The sequence below is a fragment of the Eumetopias jubatus genome, unplaced genomic scaffold, assembly GCF_037043125.1.
Source record: "Eumetopias jubatus isolate StellerSeaLion01/CBP00866 unplaced genomic scaffold, mEumJub1_p1.0 scaffold_8, whole genome shotgun sequence".
NCBI classification, from domain to species: Eukaryota; Metazoa; Chordata; class Mammalia; order Carnivora; family Otariidae; genus Eumetopias; species Eumetopias jubatus.
In genome coordinates this window covers 41,562,298-41,582,505 of record NW_028274814.1, presented here as the reverse complement: position 1 = coordinate 41,582,505, position 20,208 = coordinate 41,562,298, and the positions used below count along the sequence as shown (strand labels likewise).

The following is a 20,208-nucleotide window of genomic DNA, read 5'->3' as shown; positions in this document are numbered from 1 at the left end:
TCAGGTCACAATCCCAGGGTCCTGGGATTGAGCCCCGAGTTGGGCTCCCTGCTCAGCGGGGAGTCTGCGTCTCCCTCTCCCTTTGCCCCTCCCCCCACTCATGCTCGCACTCTCTCTTTCTCAAAAAAAAATAAAATAAAATCTTTAAAAAAAGTTACAGATTCCATTGCCATGGAAAGCATCTTTCCAATTATCTTTTCCTGGAAGAAAAAAAAAAAAAAGCTTCAGCTCTCCAGGGGATGTAGAATGGTACTGTCTGGAGACAGCAACAGATTCAGACCTTTTTGCCAGAATCATTAGGGGATGCAAGTCCCACCCCAGGCAGGGCAGATTCATTTGATCTGGGGTGAGGACTTGAAGTCTGCATTTATAAACTATCCTGAGGGATTCTCACTTTTTTTTTTTTTTTTTTGAGAGAAAGTGAGTGAGAATAGATGGGAGCGGACTCAGAGGGGGAGGGAGAGAGAGAACCTCAAGCAGGCTCTGTGCCCAATGTGGAGCCCGACGCAGGGCTCAATCTCATGACCCTGAGATCATGACCTGAGCCAAAATCAAGAGTCAGATGCTTAGCCAACTGAGCCACCCAGGCACCCTGAGATTCTGACTATTGACCAGAGTTGACATGTGCTGCATACATGGGCCTGGTTAGGTTCTTTACGAGGATCTAACCCTGAGGCTGGGGGTAAGGATGAATTAGGTGGTGTCTGGAGAGTGCTTTGAGCTCTTGGAAGAAAACTGCTTTCTAGATCAAAGGCAGGCCATGGGCTGTGCTCTGCCTGCTCAGGCCTCTGCAGCTCAGTATCCTGGGAAGACCACCCAGGCTGCCAGCTTCACATCACTGGGGTACCACACTTAGCTTTGACAAATAGCAACACTCCCCAGGGCCTTGTTGGAATCAGTTCCTCATCTAACAGCCTTTCTTGTCCAGCAGAGTCCGGCCTCGGGCAGTTTCGTGGGAGCCTGGGGGCCCTTAAATTGCAGCTCCTGCCCAGCCACTATCCAGCACTTTCTGTCTAGAGTGATTTCCCTGGGCTCTGGGACGGTGTCCAGACCAGGAGGGAACGTGTCTTACAGCCTGACATGCAGCCTACTTGGGATATGGGCTGTGCAGTCACAAGCCTGGGAATCGGGATTCTGTAATATGAAGCTGCAGAGACATGAGCATCTTTGGGGGAGGAGGGTCACCGTTTCCCTGACCCTGTCTAGGGATAGGGCAGCAAATAAGGCATCATGTGTATATGGCAGGCAGCCCTTGCGTTCCACCTGCGCAGGACCTTAGCTGTGTTGTTCTCGAACATTTGCTTGCTTCAGCATTACCAGAGGATCTTGGTTAAGAGGTAGATTCCCAGGTCTCTTCCCCAGAGAGTTTAAATCGGTATGTCTTGGGGAGGGAACCCAAGAATGTGCATCTTAGCGCACATCCCCAGGGGGTCTGACACAGGCAGGCCACACACCCCACTTTGAGAAATGCTGCTCGAGCCTGTTTTCCCAGAATATATCCATCTACAAAAGGTACACTCCAGGGTGCCCTTCCAGTCTGGAATTTTAGTCTTGCTCTTAGGGTGAAGATAAGAAGTTTTTGGTGAGGATCTTAAGTAATGATGTTATGGCTCAATAAGGCACATGTTTTTTTGTTGGTATATTATCATCTGAGGCAGAAACACAGTGTTATCTGAAGCAAACTGAAAGGTGGGGATTATCTGTGCTCTGTGTACGCCATGGGCATGATTTGTAAACCTGATTAATGAAAAATGGGCTGCTTTATAGGCTGGGATAAAGCTGCAAAGTTGGTTTATACAAAGCAGCAGAATTTAATTAGGGAGAAACCATCCATCTTGAAAATCCAATTGGCGATTATACAGTCTTTGCAGAATTTTATACAAACTCTTTTGTTTTCCTTTCATTCAGCTCTACTCCAGCCATGGGGCGGGGGTGGGTAGTGTGCATGCATGTGCGTGGGTGTGAGACAGAGACAGGCAGAGACAGAGACGGAGATAGGGAGGCAATTAGAGAGACTGACTTCAGGAGAACAAGAAAACCCCGAACAGGATTTTTCTAGGAGGAACCTCTTTGCTGTCCAGAGCCTGCAGCTGCCTGAAGAAGGTGGCAGGGGGCAGCAGCGAGTCTGAATCTTTGCTTATACCATTCTCATCCCAACCACCATGCAGGCTGAGCCTGAACGTGCCTCCATTTTCTTCTCTGGCAAATAGCAAACTCCTGGAGACTTCTCAGGCCCAGGGTCTTCACTCTGTGCTCAGTGCACATGGGGTGAGGGTGGGGAAGACATGGGAAAAGGGATCGGGCCCTTCTGGCGATCTCGGCCTTCTCTAGCCCTGGTGGGCCCCATTCCTTGCTCCAGTTCCCGCTCAGCTCCACAATTGACCGACTCCAGGTGGAATCTGGACAGCTGGCAATCCTGAACACAAATGTATGGAGTTTCCAGTGGAAGCACTTAGGATGCTTGGAAAGACACAATGGTGTCGTGGATGGAACATGAGACAAGGAGTCAAGGCCTGGGTTCTTCCTTGTACTCAGACCCTGGGTATCTTGGTGCCCACAGACTGGTCACTTCCTTGCTCTGACCCTCATTTTCTTCACACGGAAAACAAGGAGATTGGGAATACATGAGCTTTTTAAGCCCAGGCTCTGATGGGGGGAGAGATTCTTCCTCTTCACGTCTGCCTTTCACCAGATTGTGCAAACTGAGAGATGTGATCAGACCACAGCCCGCCCACATGGAAACACATGAAATCAGGATGATTACTCTCTAAGGCCAGAGGCATTTCTAAGCTCTGCCTTGAGTTCAAGCTTCTGTAATTCATCTAAAAGGTAGAAAAATGCCATTTGCCCAAGGTCAAGACTACACCTTCATTTAGGGAAGGAAGGAACTACTTTTTTTCCTGAAATGATTTCCCCACAACCTAGAAGGTTGACCAGATGACTTTCTGAGAACTGCTGAAATTTGAACAGATTCTGTTCCTAAGTGAAGACAAAAAGGAAACAGGAAGCAGAAGAAGGATATTTTGACCAAGCAGTACTCTATAGCAGGAAGGCCTTGGTCCGTGTGTCATTAGCTGGAACCCCAGGGGTACTGAGCATTAATGCTTTACTCCAGTGTGGTACCTTAACTTTCTGTGTGCAAATCACTTTGTGAAGGTTAATTAATTTTCACAGTCCCTGTGGGAACCTGGCAGGGTAAGTTACTGCTAACTACATCTCACCTTTCAGTTCCCTGCAAATAATCTATAAAGGCCTCTCAGAACTGTATCTCTACCCCTAGTCCTTTCCGGCACATCCCATCCTAAATCTCCAATACCCCGCACATGCTTATGGTTCCCTTTTAGAGAACAGGTGTCTGCCACAGTCAGACACCCTAAGTGCCATTCTGTCCTCTAAGCTGGACCTGGGCCTTTCCTCCTGGCTTTCAATAGGACTCATTCTTTCAGATCCATCACTGCCCTATGGCATCCTCAGTATACAATTGTTGTTTCTTCCCTTCACTCTTGAACATCTCCCTTTTCTGGAGCACCTGGGTGGCTCAGTCGTTAAGCGTCTGCCTTCAGCTCGGGTCATGATCCCAGGGTCCTGGGATCGGGTCCCGCATCGGGCTCCCTGCTTGGCGGGAAACCTGCTTCTCCCTCTCCCACTACCCCCCTGCTTGTGTTCCCTCTCTCACTTTGTCTCTCTCTGTCAAATAAATAAAATCTTAAAAAAAAAAAGAAAGAAAAGAAAATCTCCTTTTTCTGGACTCAGCCTCTCTTAACTTTCCCCTGAGAACTCTACCATCTCGCCACTACTGTAGGGGGCTCTGTCCACTTCCCTCCAGGTAGGGCTCTGTGGTCACAGAGTTGCTATCAGCCAGAGCTAGGGAGGCACAGTGGGGTGGGGTCTACTGCACGGTGTGTGGCTTCTTTCATCTGTTCCTTTCCTCCATGCCACACTAGCATTGGACTTGGTGTTCTTAGCTGCTAAAATCCTGGTGTACAGAGCCCATCCCATTGGTCTAAATCATTTTACCCAGCGTGTTCCTTTACAAAGGGTTTATTCCACACTTAGTCTTCTTCCTGAGCCACCTCAGGTTTTGTCCTTCCCCAAGTGTTCTGTTCCCTGTGTTTTCCCATTCTCACACACATCTGCTGCTGCATAATTCCCCTTCAGTTTCTACTTGCCCCTTGGCTGAAATCTGAAGGAATTATAAAGCAGCAACTCTTAAAAGGGGGTCCACAAGCCCGTGGAGAATCAGAGAACTCACTTACTTAGAATTTATTAAATGCATTCTATCGGCTACCTATTGTGCTAAATAACTCCACATGCATTATCTTATTTAAACCTCACAACTTCACTCTAAAGTAGGTACTGCTATCTGATTTTCCAGATGCAGAAAGCCTCAGGCTCACTGAGGACATGGGACTTGTCCAAGGCCACAGAGCTTGTAAATGTCAGGATCAGCATTTGAACCAAGGCCTTTTTACTCTGGGTCTAAGGAATTCTGAGCCAACGATAGCTGTCAGTTAGACTACGCTGAAATATGCTAGAGGCACTATCCAGCCATTATACTGAAAAAGCAAGAAAGTGAGGTTAAATGTTGGTGCTCATAACTACTCCACTGCCTCCTTACATTTGTTTCTCTTTCTCACTGAGAGCTCGTGTCTCTTTATCTCCCTATCCTCAGCCCCTCCTCCCCGTGTACCTCAAAATGACCAGGCACAGAGAGCAGACAAGGGAATAATTAAATAAACACTGCCCGGGGTTGTGTGTTGGGGGGGTGTTTTAAGAATGGCTAATAGAAGATAGGTTGAATATTTATGCCCACATGGTATTAAAAGCTCAGAGAGCTCTATTATAGATTGCTGTCTTTGTCTTTTTCAATATTTTTACCAATGGCATGAACAAAGGAAGATAAGGAAGAATATTTTGTAGTAATTTAAAAAGTTCCATCCATAAAGAAGCTACAACAGAAATAAATGTTTAGGTATCAGATAACATAGCAGCAAAATAGATAAGGCAAAAACTTTTAGAAAAAAAAAGAAAATTTGATAAAAACAAGACTTTAGAAGATTTTAACAAACTTATCTAGGATTTGATATATTAGTCAGGCAAAAAGTACTATAAGTATGTAAAATATTTAAAACTATCAAGCAGCAAGCTTAATTTAAGAGATAAATATAGAGTTGTGTACCCTGCAGTAGAATACACATTCTTCTCCTGAAGTTATGCAAGAAGTGATAATGTTTTTGATTACACAGGAAAGGTTCATAGATTCTAAGAAGTAGATACCTTACCAGTATATATTTTTTTACTAATAAACTATTTCTTTTACAATAAACTAGAAACCAGTAGTTTTTAGATTAAAAACACTCTTTCAGGGGTGCCTGTGTGGCTCAGTCAGTTAAGTGTCTGACTTTGGCTCAGGCTCAGGTCCTGGGACTGAGCTTGCATCAGGCTCCGTGCTCAGTGAGGTGTCTGCTTCTCTCTCTCTCTCCCTCTACCCCTCCTTCTGCTCATGCTCTCTTTCTCTCTCTCTCAAATAAATAAAGAAAATCTTAAAAAATTAAAAATAAAAACACTTCTAAACAACTCTCAGATGAATTAAATAATCAAAACCAACAAACTAAGACAATATATTATTTACCTTACATTATGATTAAAAATTTAAAATACCAACAAAGCTTGGGAGGTCATTGAGTACACTGGATGACCAGTTGGGATCCATTAAGATAATGTCAGGCTGGAAAGATGTATGGATTCTAATAGAATTACATCTGAGATCTTGCTCTGGTGTCCAAAAAGCCAATGACAGAAGCACAAGGTGGAAGAGATATGATTCAGTAGCACCATCTTTAAAAGAAAAACAATCACACAGACAAAAGATTTAGAGGTTTTGCTTGACAAATGGGCTCGGCATTCATCAACTATGATGTGGCTGCCAAGAAAAATTAATGTGATTTTAGGCTGCGTGAATAGATATGCAGTGTCTGGAACAAGAGAGGCATAGTCCCGCTGTAAGCTGTGCTAATCAGACTTCACACACTGGGCATTCAGTCGGGGGTTCTATGACTTGAGGAAGCTAAATCAGGGCACATTCAGAGAAAAGTAAAGAGAAAGGTGAAGGGACGTACAAAAAAAAAAAAAAAAAAATCCCCATGAGCCATGGTTGGAGGAAGTAAAGAGGCATGGCATAAACCCAAGGCAACTCCTTGAAGTCTTAATGCTGTTTTCAAATATATAAAAGGTTTTTATGCAGAGGAGGGATAAGGTCATAGAAAGATATAATTCTGTGAGCCAGAATATTCCAAAGATGAAAGAGCTGTTTAGAGATCCAGTCAGGTTTCCTATCGCTAGAGGTGTTCTAACCTAGTTTGGGTAAATACATGGCAGGGACATTGTGGCAAGGGTTTTAGCCCTGGGAAAATAGGTGGTTGGATCAGGCAGACCTTCCAACCCTGAAATTCTTCAATTCCTCTGGAATCCGGTGTTCCCCGAGTATGGTCTTTCCGTGGGCTACCTATTTAGGTATCCAAAGTCTTAAATTGATTTTGTACAGATTTTCAGCATTCACATTTTGAGCATAGACCCTGCGGATGACAAAAAATGACTGAGTGTCCTAACCTCGATGAGACAGCATCAGCCCAGATGAGACAGTTTTTCAGGATTTTAAATGGAAACATTCAATTAAAGACATCTGATGTTCTAAGAGTTCAGAGAAGGGGTGAGCGAAGGTTCGAATAGGTGGGGGAATTCTCACAGGGAGGATGAAAAAGTATATGTGTGCATCGGGCAATGTGAGTGGTTTTCGAAATTGTGCTAACAGAGATGTACGTATTAAGGAAGCATAATTGGTTGCCTCTCTCCTTTGGTGGGGGAATATGGTGTGCGGGCTGGCACGCCACATGCCACATGGGCAGACCTCTTTAGAGTGTCTCTCACGATTACCCTTCTCATGGCCACTGCAGAGCTCCCCGCAGACACAGGCTTCCGGCCCTGCAGCTCCCACTCACACACAGCCTGTGTCTCTAACAGATGGATCTGTCAGGAGCCTTTATTGACAAAGCTTTCCGTTCTTCATCTTCCTGATTGCCTCTCACCTTTTCCAAACCCAGCAGCACTTTTATCCTTGAAACTAAGACCTTCCTCCCCTTGGGGAACAATGGCTCTTGCCCTCCACAGCCCATGGCAATAATTACAATAATAAATAATCCCTTACATTTACTTAGGGCTTTGCAGTTCCAAATGCCTTTCACACTGGCTCTCGGCTCTCTTGTTTGTCCGTCATGCTGGTGCCGGGGCAGGGTGGGGAGGAGTGGGGACTCGGGGCAGGTGGTACTCTGGGATGTAAGGAGGTCAGAGTGCTCAAGGTCACACTGAGGATATGAGCTGATTCCAGGTTCAGAACCCAGGGCTTTTGAAGCCCTGAGCTGGTTTAGTGGTGTGAATGGTATGAACAGCACTGTGATGCCCCCCATTCCTGGGGCTCATGTGTCTGACTCGGGCTGGTCATGAGTCAGTCGGTCAGTCCATGGGACTCATCCTCTGAAGACCTTCAGGCCTGGCCCAGTCCCCTAGGATGCCGGCTTTATTCCAAAGCATCTCCAGAGGTTTGGTTCCATGAATAAGTCTGGTTAGCCTGGACCCGGGCTCACTGAAGCCCACCTGGAACCCCAAGGCTTCTTTGCAATGGGCCCAGCCTTTGTTAATGAGGGCTAGAAGGAGGCACCATTCAGAGGCTGTCTGCCTTCCCCCTATTTGTTTTTTTAGCAATCTGCAAAATTACTTTATGACAAGCAAACTGACATGCGAGCATGAAAAACAGTTTGTTAATTTAATCAAATGAAACATAGAGCAAAGTTAATATAACACATTTAATGATGGTATAAAATTGATGCCCTGTGTGGTTATTAAGCATAAATGGTAAACAGCTTATATGGATGACTGTAATTAGTATTGCTTTATCAGAGCAAATCAATTTTTAAGTTTCTATCATCTCACTTTATTAGTTCTTCAGTATTTGTATAGTTGGAATCACTGCCTAAAGTTGTCCTTGATACCATTTGCCATCTAGGACCTGAATTTCTTTGAACATAGGAAGATAATTCCAGGGACCCAGAAAAACTTTCTTTCTGCAAGTCCCTTCAGACGGTGTTCATTTCTGCCCTTGAGGTGTCCCTATTCAAGAGCAGGTACCTTTGCTCCTTATTTCTTGCCAAGATTTTCTTATACTTATTATGGGCTGGCTAATAACAAAAGTAACAATCCAAAACAGTTGTCATTTAGCAAGAAGAGATTTCTTACTCTTAGCCAACCAGAAATTTCCTACGCCCAGGATGGTGGTAAACACAGGGCTCCAGCTCATGGAAGTCACCTTTTTCTGAGCGCATCCTGTGGCCATTGCCATACTCACTCAAAGGGTTTCTGGCTTTGGGGGTACAGCCAAGAGAGGGAACTTAGAGGCTTCTGCTTCTATTTGAGTGACCTTGGCCATGAAGACTCACACCAGTTCCTTGTCTGGGTCACTTTTGTGGTTCCTATAGAACTGGAAGGATGCCAGGCAGAATGGCTCCTTAGTCATGCTCCATCTGTGTGTGTGGTACAGGTAGCAAGTGAGGAAGGGACATCCTTGGGCAGCAGGGAAGGCCTGGCACTAGACTGGAGTCCTGAGTGGACATTAGGGAGGTGGAGGTTAAAACGATGAAGGACTCAGAGGAATAAACACGTTGCCATTCTTGATGTTTTGTTCAGAAATTTTCCCAGTACTTCTTAGAACTGAAAACCAGAGCCCTTTCCTTCATTATTAAAGTCTCATTCCTTGGATAAAGGGCAGAGGGGGCTTGCCACCATTTGAGTTTAGAATGGCAAGTGCCAAATTTTATAGTATGAGTAGGTTCAAAACAGACCTTGAGAACCAAGACATCAGCCTGCTCCTGAGCCTGGATTCTTCCCCTTAACAGGTGAGAAAGAGGACCAGGGGGCACTGAGCCAGAGAGAAACTTTCAGTGCAGGTCAGAGAAGAGGCGTCACGGTGCAGTCCCCTGGGATGCTTTGGCCGGATAACTTCCATCTCTGTTCAAATTTTCAGCCTTCTTGTTTGAATTTGCACGTGGGTGGGGGGCGGCATTCAAAGGAGGACGTATCTGGACAACACCAGAGATGACCTATACATCTTGTTCCCAAAGCCGTACTTGTCTTGGTCTCTATATAGGAGCAGGGTACCCAGGAATTTCCTTCCCGTCCTGTGGGGGTCCTCAGCGTAGGAAGAAGATGCTGGCAGGGAATGGGAACATCTCATCCTCACCACCCGCCTTGAACCGGCCTGCCCCTTCTCATGCTGTCTGCCTGGGGCCCTGGACCTGAGATGGCATGAGCGCTGGACAGGTGTGGCCCCCCCTTCCTTTGCAGGGGGCGTGGTGTCAGTGCTTGTCCTTATTATGGAATCTTTTGACATTTCCTGAGCAATGTGCATCACACAAGCACAGAGTTTCGGGAGAGCCCTCCGACTGTGCTGATGTAGCCAAGTAGAAAGAAAGCATCCAAAGTGGGAAGGAGAGCAACCAAGAACCCAAATAGGAAAGAAGCCCGCACAACACAACTTTATGCTGACTACAGGTGTAGGGACCAGCAGACAATAGAGAGGTCCGTCCAGCAGAGGCCGGGGGCTCGTTGTTGAAATAAAGCGAGGTTAAGGAAGATGGAGCCAGGGAAGCCTCACTGAGGAGTGTAGTAGGGATCATCTAGAAATGACAGCTTCCTCATCCAGGAGGAGGAGAAGGTCCTGCTAGACCTGCGTGGTCTGCTAATTCTGAGGGACTGATCCCGCAGCTTCAGAGGATGGGACCTATGCAGTCACCCTCACCAACCCAAGCTCCGGATGGGGTCCTGGTGCCCGGGCCCCAGGACTTGTGCTGTAGGACAAAGGAACGTGGGTGTAGACCTCATGAGACTCTCCTTCTGCCACCTCTGCAGGAAAATTGCTGCTTATGATGAAGAAATCCAGCATCTCTACGAGGAGATGGAACAGCAAATCAAGCATGAGAAGGAGCAGTTTCTCCTAAAAGTAAGAGTCCACACCGGGGCTCAGCTCTGAGGGCCCGGTGGAAAGATCACCTGCTCTGACCCCCACCCCCAGTTGAAGATTACAGCACCCCCACCCGTGGCACCGTGGGTTCCCTGTTTCTCTGCTTTAGATTTTTCAAGGCATCTGTCACCCTCACATGCGGCATTTAATTTCCTTCTTTATTTTTGTTGATTGGGGTCTGTCTCCTACTAACTTGAAAGCTCCACAAGAGCAGGAATCTTTCTTTCACTTGCTAATGCGTCCTCAGCACCTCAGCCAGGCTTGGAGCATAGTAGGTCCTCAACAAACATGTGTTGAATCACTGAATGAATGAACAAGGGACAAAGGAATGAATGAACAAATGAGTGAAAGGATGAAGGTACATGCATTGCCCATCACAGCAGCTTGAAGACGGGGTCTGACACTGGCTGGTCCCCAGAGCTATGTGGCAGGCCCACCCAGATGCAGTCCATTTCACTCCGCGCCAGCAACTCCTCTCAGGGGCCATCATTAGAGTCTATGCTTCCTGTCCTTTCCCTTAGACACCTAGAAGATTTAATACCCAAGACAAGTCAAATCCCACCCTTCTCGGACACTGGGGGGAACATTTAAAACATGCATCCCCTGTTCCTAGTCTGGCACTTAGCTTCCTACCAAGTCCTGCTATTTGTCTTGGGAGGTCAGAATTGGTGAAATCCTCCCCTTTTCCAAGCTAAGCAGGGGCCTTTGGGGAACATATTTATAAAACAAAGCTATAGAAAACTCTCTCTTATCTATTTTTGGATTATCCAACTTGGTGGGTTCTCAGCAGAAAAGTCTTTTATCTTGAATAGTAGCCTCCTTCCTTCGTTCAGGCTCCTATTACAATGATGCCATAAACGGGTGGCTTATAAACAACACACATTTATTTTTCACAGTTCTGGGGGCCGGGAAGTCCAAACTCAGGGGGCCAGGGGGGTGGTCAGGTTCTGGTGAGAGCTCACTTCCTCCGTGTCTTCACATGGCGGAGGGGGCAGGCAAGTGCCCTTTAATAAGTGCTCTAATCCCACTCCTGTGGCCTCTGCCCTCAGGACCCACTCACCTCCCAAAGGCCTCACCTCCTTGGGGCCATCACCTTGGGGGTTAACTTTCAACATGTGACTTCTGGGGATACAACACAGAGACCACGTCATCCCCTGCCTCTCAGAACTGAACCTGGCTATTGTCACAACCCCAACACTCCTCCTAAATGCAGGTTGGTTTGAACCAATTTTTAATTTTATGCTTGTTGCATTATCCACACCAAGGCTCTATTTATTATCATAGATGCCGTTCAGATTGAGGTGGAGTTGGAATGCTTTCAAAAAGCCGGTCATGTTCTCCAGCTAGATCCCTCTGAAGGCTTGTCAGTATTTCCAGACTCTCCCCCACTCTTTCTTTTTTGGAGCTTTAAAACATTCAGCCTGTCCCTTGACCTTCAGCATAGTTGGGTGAGTATAAGGCCGACAGAACTCAAACACTTGTCACCCAGGGGACCCTAAAATAGTTTTCTGAGAACAGCGGCCACTTTCCTCTCTGCAGTGGGAAAGCCATTCCCTTGACCCCAGATGTTCTGCTTCTAGGCCGTGACTACAGGTCAAAGGTCCTAGCTGAAGAAGGAAGCATGCTTCCAGAAGCAAAATGTGGGCCAAGGCATGGGAACTGGGAATGGGAGGAGGTCAGAGGAAAAACTTCAAGGACACATTCATATTATGTTAAGGTGATGTGATGACGCTGCTATACCCCTTCACCCACCCTCTGCTCCCCCTTCCCCTGCTTAGTACCCCGGGCCTTTCAGGCCCCGTGTGTAGATGTACGCTTTTTTTTTTTTTTAATTTTTTATTGTTATGTTAATCACCATATATTACATCATTAGTTTTTGGTGCAGTGTTCCATGATTCATTGTTTGTTCATAACACCCAGTGCTCCATGCAGAATGTGCCCTCTTTAATACCCATCACCAGGCTAACCCATCCCCCTACCCCCTCCCCTCTAGAACCCTCAGTTTGTTTTTCAGAGTCCATCATCTCTCATGGTTCCTCTCCCCCTCTGACTTACTCCCCTTCATTCTTCCTCTCCTGTTATCTTCTTCTTTTTCTTTTTTCTTAAAATATGTTGCGTTGTTTCAGAAGTACAGATTTGTGATTCAACAGTCTTGCACAATTCACAGCGCTCACCGTAGCACATACCCTCCCCAATGTCTATCACCCAGCCACCCCAACCCTCCCACCCCCAACCACTCCAGTAACACTCAGTTTCTTTCCTGAGATTAAGAATTCCTCATATCAGTGAGGTCATGTGATACATGTCTTTCTCTGATTGACTTATTTCACTCAGCATAACACCCTCCAGTTCCATCCACGTCGTTGCAAATGGCAAGATCTCATTACTTTTGATGGCTGCATAATATTCCATTGTGTATATATACCACCTCTTCTTTATCCATTCATCTGTCGATGGGCATCTTGGCTCTTTCCACAGTTTGGCTATGGTGGACATTGCTGCTATAAACATTGGGGTACACGTACCCCTTCGGGTCCCTACATTCGTATCTTTGTGGTAAATACCCAGTAGTGCAATTGCTGGATCGAACGGTAGCTCTAATTTCAACTGTTTGAGGAACCTCCATACTGTTTTCCAGAGTGGTTGCACCAGCTTGCATTCCCACCAACAGTGTAGGAGGGTTCCCCTTTCTCCACATCCCCGCCAACATCTGTCGTTCCCTGACTTGTTAATTTTAGCCATTCTGACGGGTGTGAGGTGGTATCTCATTGAGGTTTTGATTTGGATTTCCCTGATGCCGAGCGATGTTGAGCACTTTTTCATGTGCCTGTTGGCCATTTGGATGTCTTCTTTGGAGAAATGTCTGTTCATGTCTTCTGCCCATTTCTTGATTGGATTATTTGTTCTTTGGGTGTTGAGTTTGATAAGTTCTTTATAGATTTTGGATACTAGCCCTTTATCTGATATGTCATTTGCAAATATTTTCTCCCATTCTGTCGGTTGTCTTTTGGTTTTGTGGACTGTTTCTTTTGCTGTGCAAAAGCTTTTTATCTTGACGAAATCCCAATAGTTCATTTTTGTCCTGGCTTCCCTTGCCTTTGGCGATGTTTCTAGGAAGAAGTTGCTGCGGCTAAGGTCGAAAAGGTTGCTACCTGTGTTCTCCTTTAGGATTTTGATGGACTCCCGTCTCACGTTTAGGTCTTTCAACCATTTGGAGTCTATTTTTGTGTGTAGTGTAAGGAAATGGTCCAGTTTCATTCTTCTGCATGTGGCTGTCCAATTTTCCCAACACCATTTGTTAAAGAGACTGTCTTTTTGCCATTGGACATTCTTTCCTGCTTTGTCAAAAATAAGTTGACCATAGAGTTGAGGGTCCATTTCTGGGCTCTCGATTCTGTTCCATTGATCTATGTGTCTGTTTTTGTGCCAGTACCATACTGTCTTGATGATGACAGCTTTGTAATAGAGCTGGAAGTCCGGAATTGTGATGCCACCAGCTTTGCTTTTCTTTTTCAGTATTCCTCTGGCTATTCTGGGTCTCTTCTGGTTCCATACAAATTTTAGGATTATTTGTTCCATTTCTTTGAAAAAAGTGGATGGTATTTTGATGGGGATTGCATTGAATGTGTAGATTGCTCTAGGTAGCATTGACATCTTCACAATGTTGATTCTCCCAATCCATGAGCATGGAACGTTTTTCCATTTCTTTGTGTCTTCTTCAATTTCTTTCATGAGTATTTTATAGTTTTCTGAGTACAGATCCTTTGCCTCTTTGGTTAGATTTATTCCTAGGTATCTAATGGTTTTGGGTGCAATTGTAAATGGGATCGACTCCTTGATTTGTCTCTCTTCTGTCTTGTTGTTGGTGTATAGGAATGCCACTGATTTCTGTGCATTGATTTTATATCCTGCTACTTTACTGAATTCCTGTATGAGTTCTAGCAGTTTTGGGGTGGAGTCTTTTGGGTTTTCCACATACAGTATCATATCATCTGCAAAGAGTGAGAGTTTGACTTCCTCTTTGCCGATTTGGATGCCTTTGATTTCTTTTTGTTGTCTGATTGCTGTGGCTAAGACTTCTAATACTATGTTGAATAGCAGTGGTGAGAGTGGACATCCCTGCCGCGTTCCTGACCTTAGGGGAAAAGCTCTCAGCCTTTCCCCATTGAGAATGATATTTGCTGTAGGTTTTTCATAGATGGCTTTTATGATATTGAGGTATGTACCCTCTATCCCTATACTCTGAAGAGTTTTGATCAAGAAAGGATGTTGTACTTTGTCAAATGCTTTTTCTGCATCTATTGAGAGGATCATATGATTCTTGCTCTTTCTTTTGTTAATGTATTGTATCACGTTGATTGATTTGCGGATGTTGAACCAGCCTTGCAGCCCAGGAATAAATCCCACTTGGTCCTGGTGAATAATCCTTTTAATGTACTGTTGGATCCTATTGACTAGTATTTTGGTGAGAATTTTTGCATCCATGTTCATCAAGGATATTGGTCTGTAATTCTCTTTTTTGATGGGGTCTTTGTCTGGTTTTGGGATCAAGGTAATGGTGGCCTCATAAAATGAGTTTGGAAGTTTCCCTTCCATTTCTATTTTTTGGAACAGTTTCAGGAGAATAGGTATTAATTCTTCTTGAAATGTCTGATAGAATTCCCCTGGGAAGCCATCTGGCCCTGGGCTTTTGTTTCTTGGGAGATTTTTGATGACTGTTTCAATTTCCTTAGTGGTTATAGGTCTGTTCAGGTTTTCTATTTCTTCCTGGTTCAGTTTTGGTAATTGATACCTCTCTAGGAATGCACCCATTTCTTCCAGGTTATCTAATTTGCTGGCATAGAGTTGCTCATCATATGTTCTTATAATTGTTTGTATTTCTTTGGTGTTGGTTGTGATCTCTCCTCTTTCATTCATGATTTTGTTGATTTGGGTCATTTCTCTTTTCTTTTTGATCAGTCTGGCCAGGGGTTTATCAATCTTGTTAATTCTTTCAAAGAACCAGCTCCTAGTTTCGTTGATCTGTTCTACTGTTCTTTTGGTTTCTAGTTCATTGATTTCTGCTCTGATCTTTATGATTTCTCTTCTCCTGCTGGGTTTAGGCTTTATTTGCTGTTCTTTCTCCAGCTCCTTTAGGTGTAGGGTTAGGTTGTGTATTTGAGACCTTTCTTGTTTCTTGAGAAAGGCTTGTATTGCTATATACTTTCCTCTCAGGACTGCCTTTGCTGTATCCCAAAGATTTTGAACAGTTGTGTTTTCATTTTCATTGGTTTCCATGAATTTTTTTAATTCTTCTTTAATTTCTTGGTTGACCCATTCATTCTTTAGTAGGATGCTCTTTAGCCTCCATGTATTTGAGTTCTTTCCGACTTTCCTCTTGTGGTTGAGTTCTAGTTTCAAAGCATTGTGGTCTGAAAATATGCAGGGAATGATCCCAATCTTTTGGTACCGATTGAGACCTGATTTGTGACCTAGGATGTGATCAATTCTGGAGAATGTTCCATGGGCACTAGAGAAGAATATGTATTCCGTTGCTTTGGGATGGAATGTTCTGAATATGTCTGTGAAGTCCATTTGGTCCAGTGTGTCATTTAAAGTCTTTAGTTCCTTGTTGATCTTTTGCTTAGATGATCTGTCCATTTCAGTCAGAGGGGTGTTAAAGTCCCCCACTATTATTGTATTGTTGTCAATGTGTTTCTTTGCTTTTGTTATTAATTGCCTTATATATTTGGCTGCTCCCATGTTCGGGGCATAGATATTTATAATTGTTAGATCTTCTTGTTGGATAGACCCTTTAAGTAGGATATAGTGTCCTTCCTCATCTCTTATTACAGTCTTTGTTTTAAAATCTAGTTTGTCTGATATAAGGATTGCCACCCCAGCTTTCTTTTGGTGTCCATTAGCATGGTAAATGGTTTTCCACCCCCTCACTTTCAATCTGGGGGTGTCTTTGGGTCTAAAATGAGTCTCTTGCAGACAGCATATTGATGGGTCTTGTTTTTTAATCCAATCTGATAGCTTGTGTCTTTTGATTGGGGCATTGAGCCCATTTACATTCAGGGTAACTATTGAAAGGTATGAATTTAGTGCCATTGTATTACCTGTAAGGTGACTGTTAACTGTCTGTTGTCTGTGTTCGTTTCTGCTCTTTGCTGCTTTTAGGTTCTCTCTTTGCTTAGAGGACCCCTCTCAATATTTCTTGGAGGGCTGGTTTCGTGTTTGCAAATTCCTTTAGTTTTTGTTTGTTCTGGAAGCTTTTTATCTCTCCTTCTATTTTCAATGATAGCCTAGCTGGATATAGTATTCTTGGCTGCATATTTTTCTCGTTTAGTGCTCTGAAGATATCTTGCCAGTCCTTTCTGGCCTGCCAGGTCTCTGTGGATAGGTCTGTTGCCAATCTAATGTTTCTACCATTGTAGGTTACATATCTCTTCTCCCGAGCTGCTTTCAGGATTTTCTCTTTGTCTCTGAGACTAGTAAGTTTTACTATTAGATGTCGGGGTGTTGACCTATTATTATTGATTTTGAGAGGGGTTCTCTGTGCCTCCTGGATTTTAATGCCTGTTTCCTTCCTCACATTAGGGAAGTTCTCTGCTATAATTTGCTCCAATATACCTTCTGCCCCTCTCTCTCTCTCTTCTTCTTCTGGGATCCCAATTATTCTAATGTTGTTTCGTCTTATCGTATCACTTATCTCTCAAATTCTGCCCTCGTGATCCTGTAGTTGTTTCTCTCTCCTTTTCTCAGCCTCTTTATTTTCCATCATTTGGTCTTCTATATCGCTGATTCTCTCTTCTGCCTCATTTATCCTAGCATTTAGTGCCCCCATTTTTGATTGCACCTCATCAATAGCCTTTTTGATTTCGATTTGGTTAGATTTTAGTTCTTTTATTTCTCCAGAAAGGGTTTCTCTAATAACTTCCACGCTTTTTTCAAGCCCAGCTAGTATCTTTAAAGTCATGATTCTGAACTCTAGGTCCGACATCGTACTAATGTCCGTATTGAGTAAGTCCCTGGCTGACGGTACTACCTCTTGTTCTTTTTGCTGAGGTGATTTCTTTTGTCTTGTCATTTTGTCTAGAGGAGAATAGATGAATGAGAGAACAAAAGGCTAACAAGTTTACAACGTCCCCAGCAAATATACTGTATACAAATCAGAAAAGACCTGAAACCAGGGGAAAAGAAAGGGAAAGAAAGAAAAAAGAAAGAGAAAAAGGAAAAAAAAAAGAAAAAGAAAGATAAAAACAAAAACAAAACAATACAAAAAAGGCAGAATATGAGCAAATATGATCAGGCTAGTGCATAGATCAGTGCCACACACTAGATTTTGGGCGTATTTTGGTCTGTTAGAAAAAAGTGCCTCCTAAAATTTTAAAGGAGGAAAGACATATATGTACAAAATAAGGGTTGATACAATGAAGGGATGGAAGATGACTGTAAAGATGAAAATTATAAAAGATTTTATAAAAGGACTTGGTAAGATAAGTTGTTTGAAAAAAGAAAGAAGATTTAAGAAAAAAAAAAAAAGGAAAAAGGGAGAGAATGTGATCAGGCAGGAGACTAGAACAAAGCCATACACTAGTGATTTAGGGTATATTTTGATCTGTTAGAAGAAACTGTACCTCAAAATTTTAAAGAGAGAACAACTTATATATATATGCCAAAAATAAGGGTAACTACTATGAAGGGATAAAATATGACTCTAAAAATGAAAAATAAAAAATGTTTTTTTTCTTTAAAAAAAGGGATTTATAAGATGTTGGTTGAAAAAGGGAAAAAGAAAAATAAAAAAAAAACAGTCAACAAAAATTAACTTTGATGAAATAATGAATCATGGTAAAAAAAAAAAAAAAAAAAAAACCCATGAATCTATGTGCAGTATTCCCCTAGCGCTGGAGTTCTCCTATTCTCCTTGATCGATCAACTTGGTCTTGGCTTGCTGGCTGTTGGTGCTGATCTTCTGGGGGAGGGGCCTGTTGCCGTGGTTCCCAAATGTCTTTGCCGGAGGCTGAATTGCCCCGCCCTTGTCGGTCCGGGCTAAGGAAGCTGCTCCGGTTTGCTCTCAGGAGCTCTTGTTCCCTGCAAGCTCTCGGTACAGCCTTGGAGGACCAGGGCAGAAATGGTGGCCTCCCAATCTCCACCCGGAGGAGCTGAGAACTCGGGGCCCCGCTCCTCTGTGTGCCCCCAGAGAAAAGCAGTCACTTCCGTGTCCCCGGTCTCCGGCCGCACTCCGTGCTCACCCGGCCTGTGACCGAGCGTTGCTATCTCTGGCACCCGACCCCGCGCGGAGTCTCCAAACCCAGCAGATCCCTGCAGTGCGTTCCCGCACCGCTCCTCCCCGGGAAGGAAGGGGAGTCTCCCCGGATCTGCTGCTTGTTGGGTCCCCGCTGGGGGAGCTGTGCCCCGACTGGGCCGCAGATCACAGTTTATGGCAACCCCAAGCTGAGAGCCCGCGACTCTGCTCCGTCTCTGCTGCCGGCTTCCCCGCTCTGATACCTGGGAGCTCTGGCGCACTCAGGCACCCCCGGTCTCTCTGTGACCCCAAGGGTCCTGAGACCACACTGTCCCGGGAGGATTCCACCCCCCGCTTAGCCACTGCAGCGACGTCCCTCAGCGGAGCCGACTTCTAAAAGGTCCGATTTTGTGCTCCGCGGCTCTAGCACTTGCCAGAAGCGGCCGGCGGAGGCCCCTCCCCCGCCGTCTATCCTCACCGAATATCGCCTCGGATTCACTTCTCCGCACGTCCTACCTTCCAGTAAGTGGTCGCTTCTCTGTTCAGAGCGTTGTGGCTACTCTCCTGTTCGATCTCCTGTTGAGTTCGTAGGTGTTCAGAATGGTTTGATCCCTATTCAGCTGAATTCCTGAGACCAGACGAAATCTAGGTCTCCTACTCCTCCGCCATCTTGCTCCCTAGATGTACGCTTTTTGTGGAAACGTGGAAACTGTTGAGATGCGCTGGGCTTTGCTGACACAGGCCTTTGCATGGTCCCAGCGTGAGGACAGTGGCGTTACGGTTTGGGACAGCATGGGAAGGGCTGGCCCTTCTGGCCGGGGCTTGGCTCCTGGTGCTACACGGAGCAGTTTGTTTGACGGTGAGGGAAATGCTCAATTGCTTGCACGCTCCGGCTCCAGCTCCCGGATAAGAGATGCCCTCAAGGCTCTGTGCCGGGGGGGGGGGGGGGGGGGGGGCTGTGAGACCCTCCGCAAGCCCACTGTGGGGATGGCAGCATCCGCAATAGAATTCTGGAGCCGCCCCCTCCCCCCTTGCCCTGGCACTGTTCGCAGGGCACCTGCTCTGAGTGAAGTGGGGTCCCTGGTAAAAGAGTTGCGAACAGGCGCTGCCTGGTCCAGCCCTGCCTCTGCCGTTGCATGTGGTTGACAGGAGGACCATCGCAGACTCTCCCCGAGCTCCCTTTCCCTGCCTGAGGAGCCGGGTAGCGGCTGATGATGATGAGCCCAGGCTAATCCTGAGCCTTTGAACGGAGGTGTCCAAAGGCCTGTACCTGAGAGTGGTTTTGTGCCCCCCGCTCCCCTGGGGGCACCGTCGTGCCCAACCTCGTGGTTCCCGGAGCGTGCAGCATCCCACAGCTGTCCCCCACCCCCCAGGGGCTCCGGTAATGAGGCATATGGACGTTATAATGGTTTCTTCTCTTCCTGCACATTTTGCACCTCCTTTCTGCCTTCAGCAGAGTGGAGAGCTGCAGGTGGCCTGCATATTTTTATTTCTATTGTGTGAACAAAGAAATAATGATAGGCAAATAAAGTAAGCCAAGGCTGGAACCCAGTCTCCTGACGCCCAGCTGAGGGCCTTTACACCAGACCAGGCTCCGAGAGAGGGTCAGCTGTCCCGACAACCCACACAGTTCTCTCTTTACCCCACCCCAAACCCCTTCACACTGTCGTCAGCTTCTGGAGCAGGGAAGCTCAGTTGTAGGGCAGGAGGGGAGGGGCTGTCAAGCATAGGGCCAGAGACTTCACAAAGAGCGAGGTTGGGACACCTCAATCACGGTGGGAAACGGCGAGGACATAGACCCTCAAGGGGAAGAAGCGATGCCCTGTGTTAAGGGATCGAATGCTAGTACCCAACGTGGAACAGAATATCCATGTTAGAAGGATATTCCACCTCACCCCGCATTTAC

The 20,208-nt window shown here is 45.5% G+C and overlaps 1 protein-coding gene across 6 annotated transcripts in view; it reads left to right on the top strand.

The window, feature by feature from the left end:
* Window positions 1–20,208, top strand: part of CRACR2A (calcium release activated channel regulator 2A) — a 137,768-nt gene that overhangs the window by 70,709 nt on the left and 46,851 nt on the right. For all 6 annotated transcript variants that reach the window (XM_028121063.2, XM_088025874.1, XM_028121065.2 and 3 more), the window contains one exon: window positions 9,958–10,048. In XM_028121063.2, coding sequence (XP_027976864.1) covers window positions 9,958–10,048 — 91 coding nt within the window. The remainder of the gene's footprint in view (window positions 1–9,957; window positions 10,049–20,208) is intronic.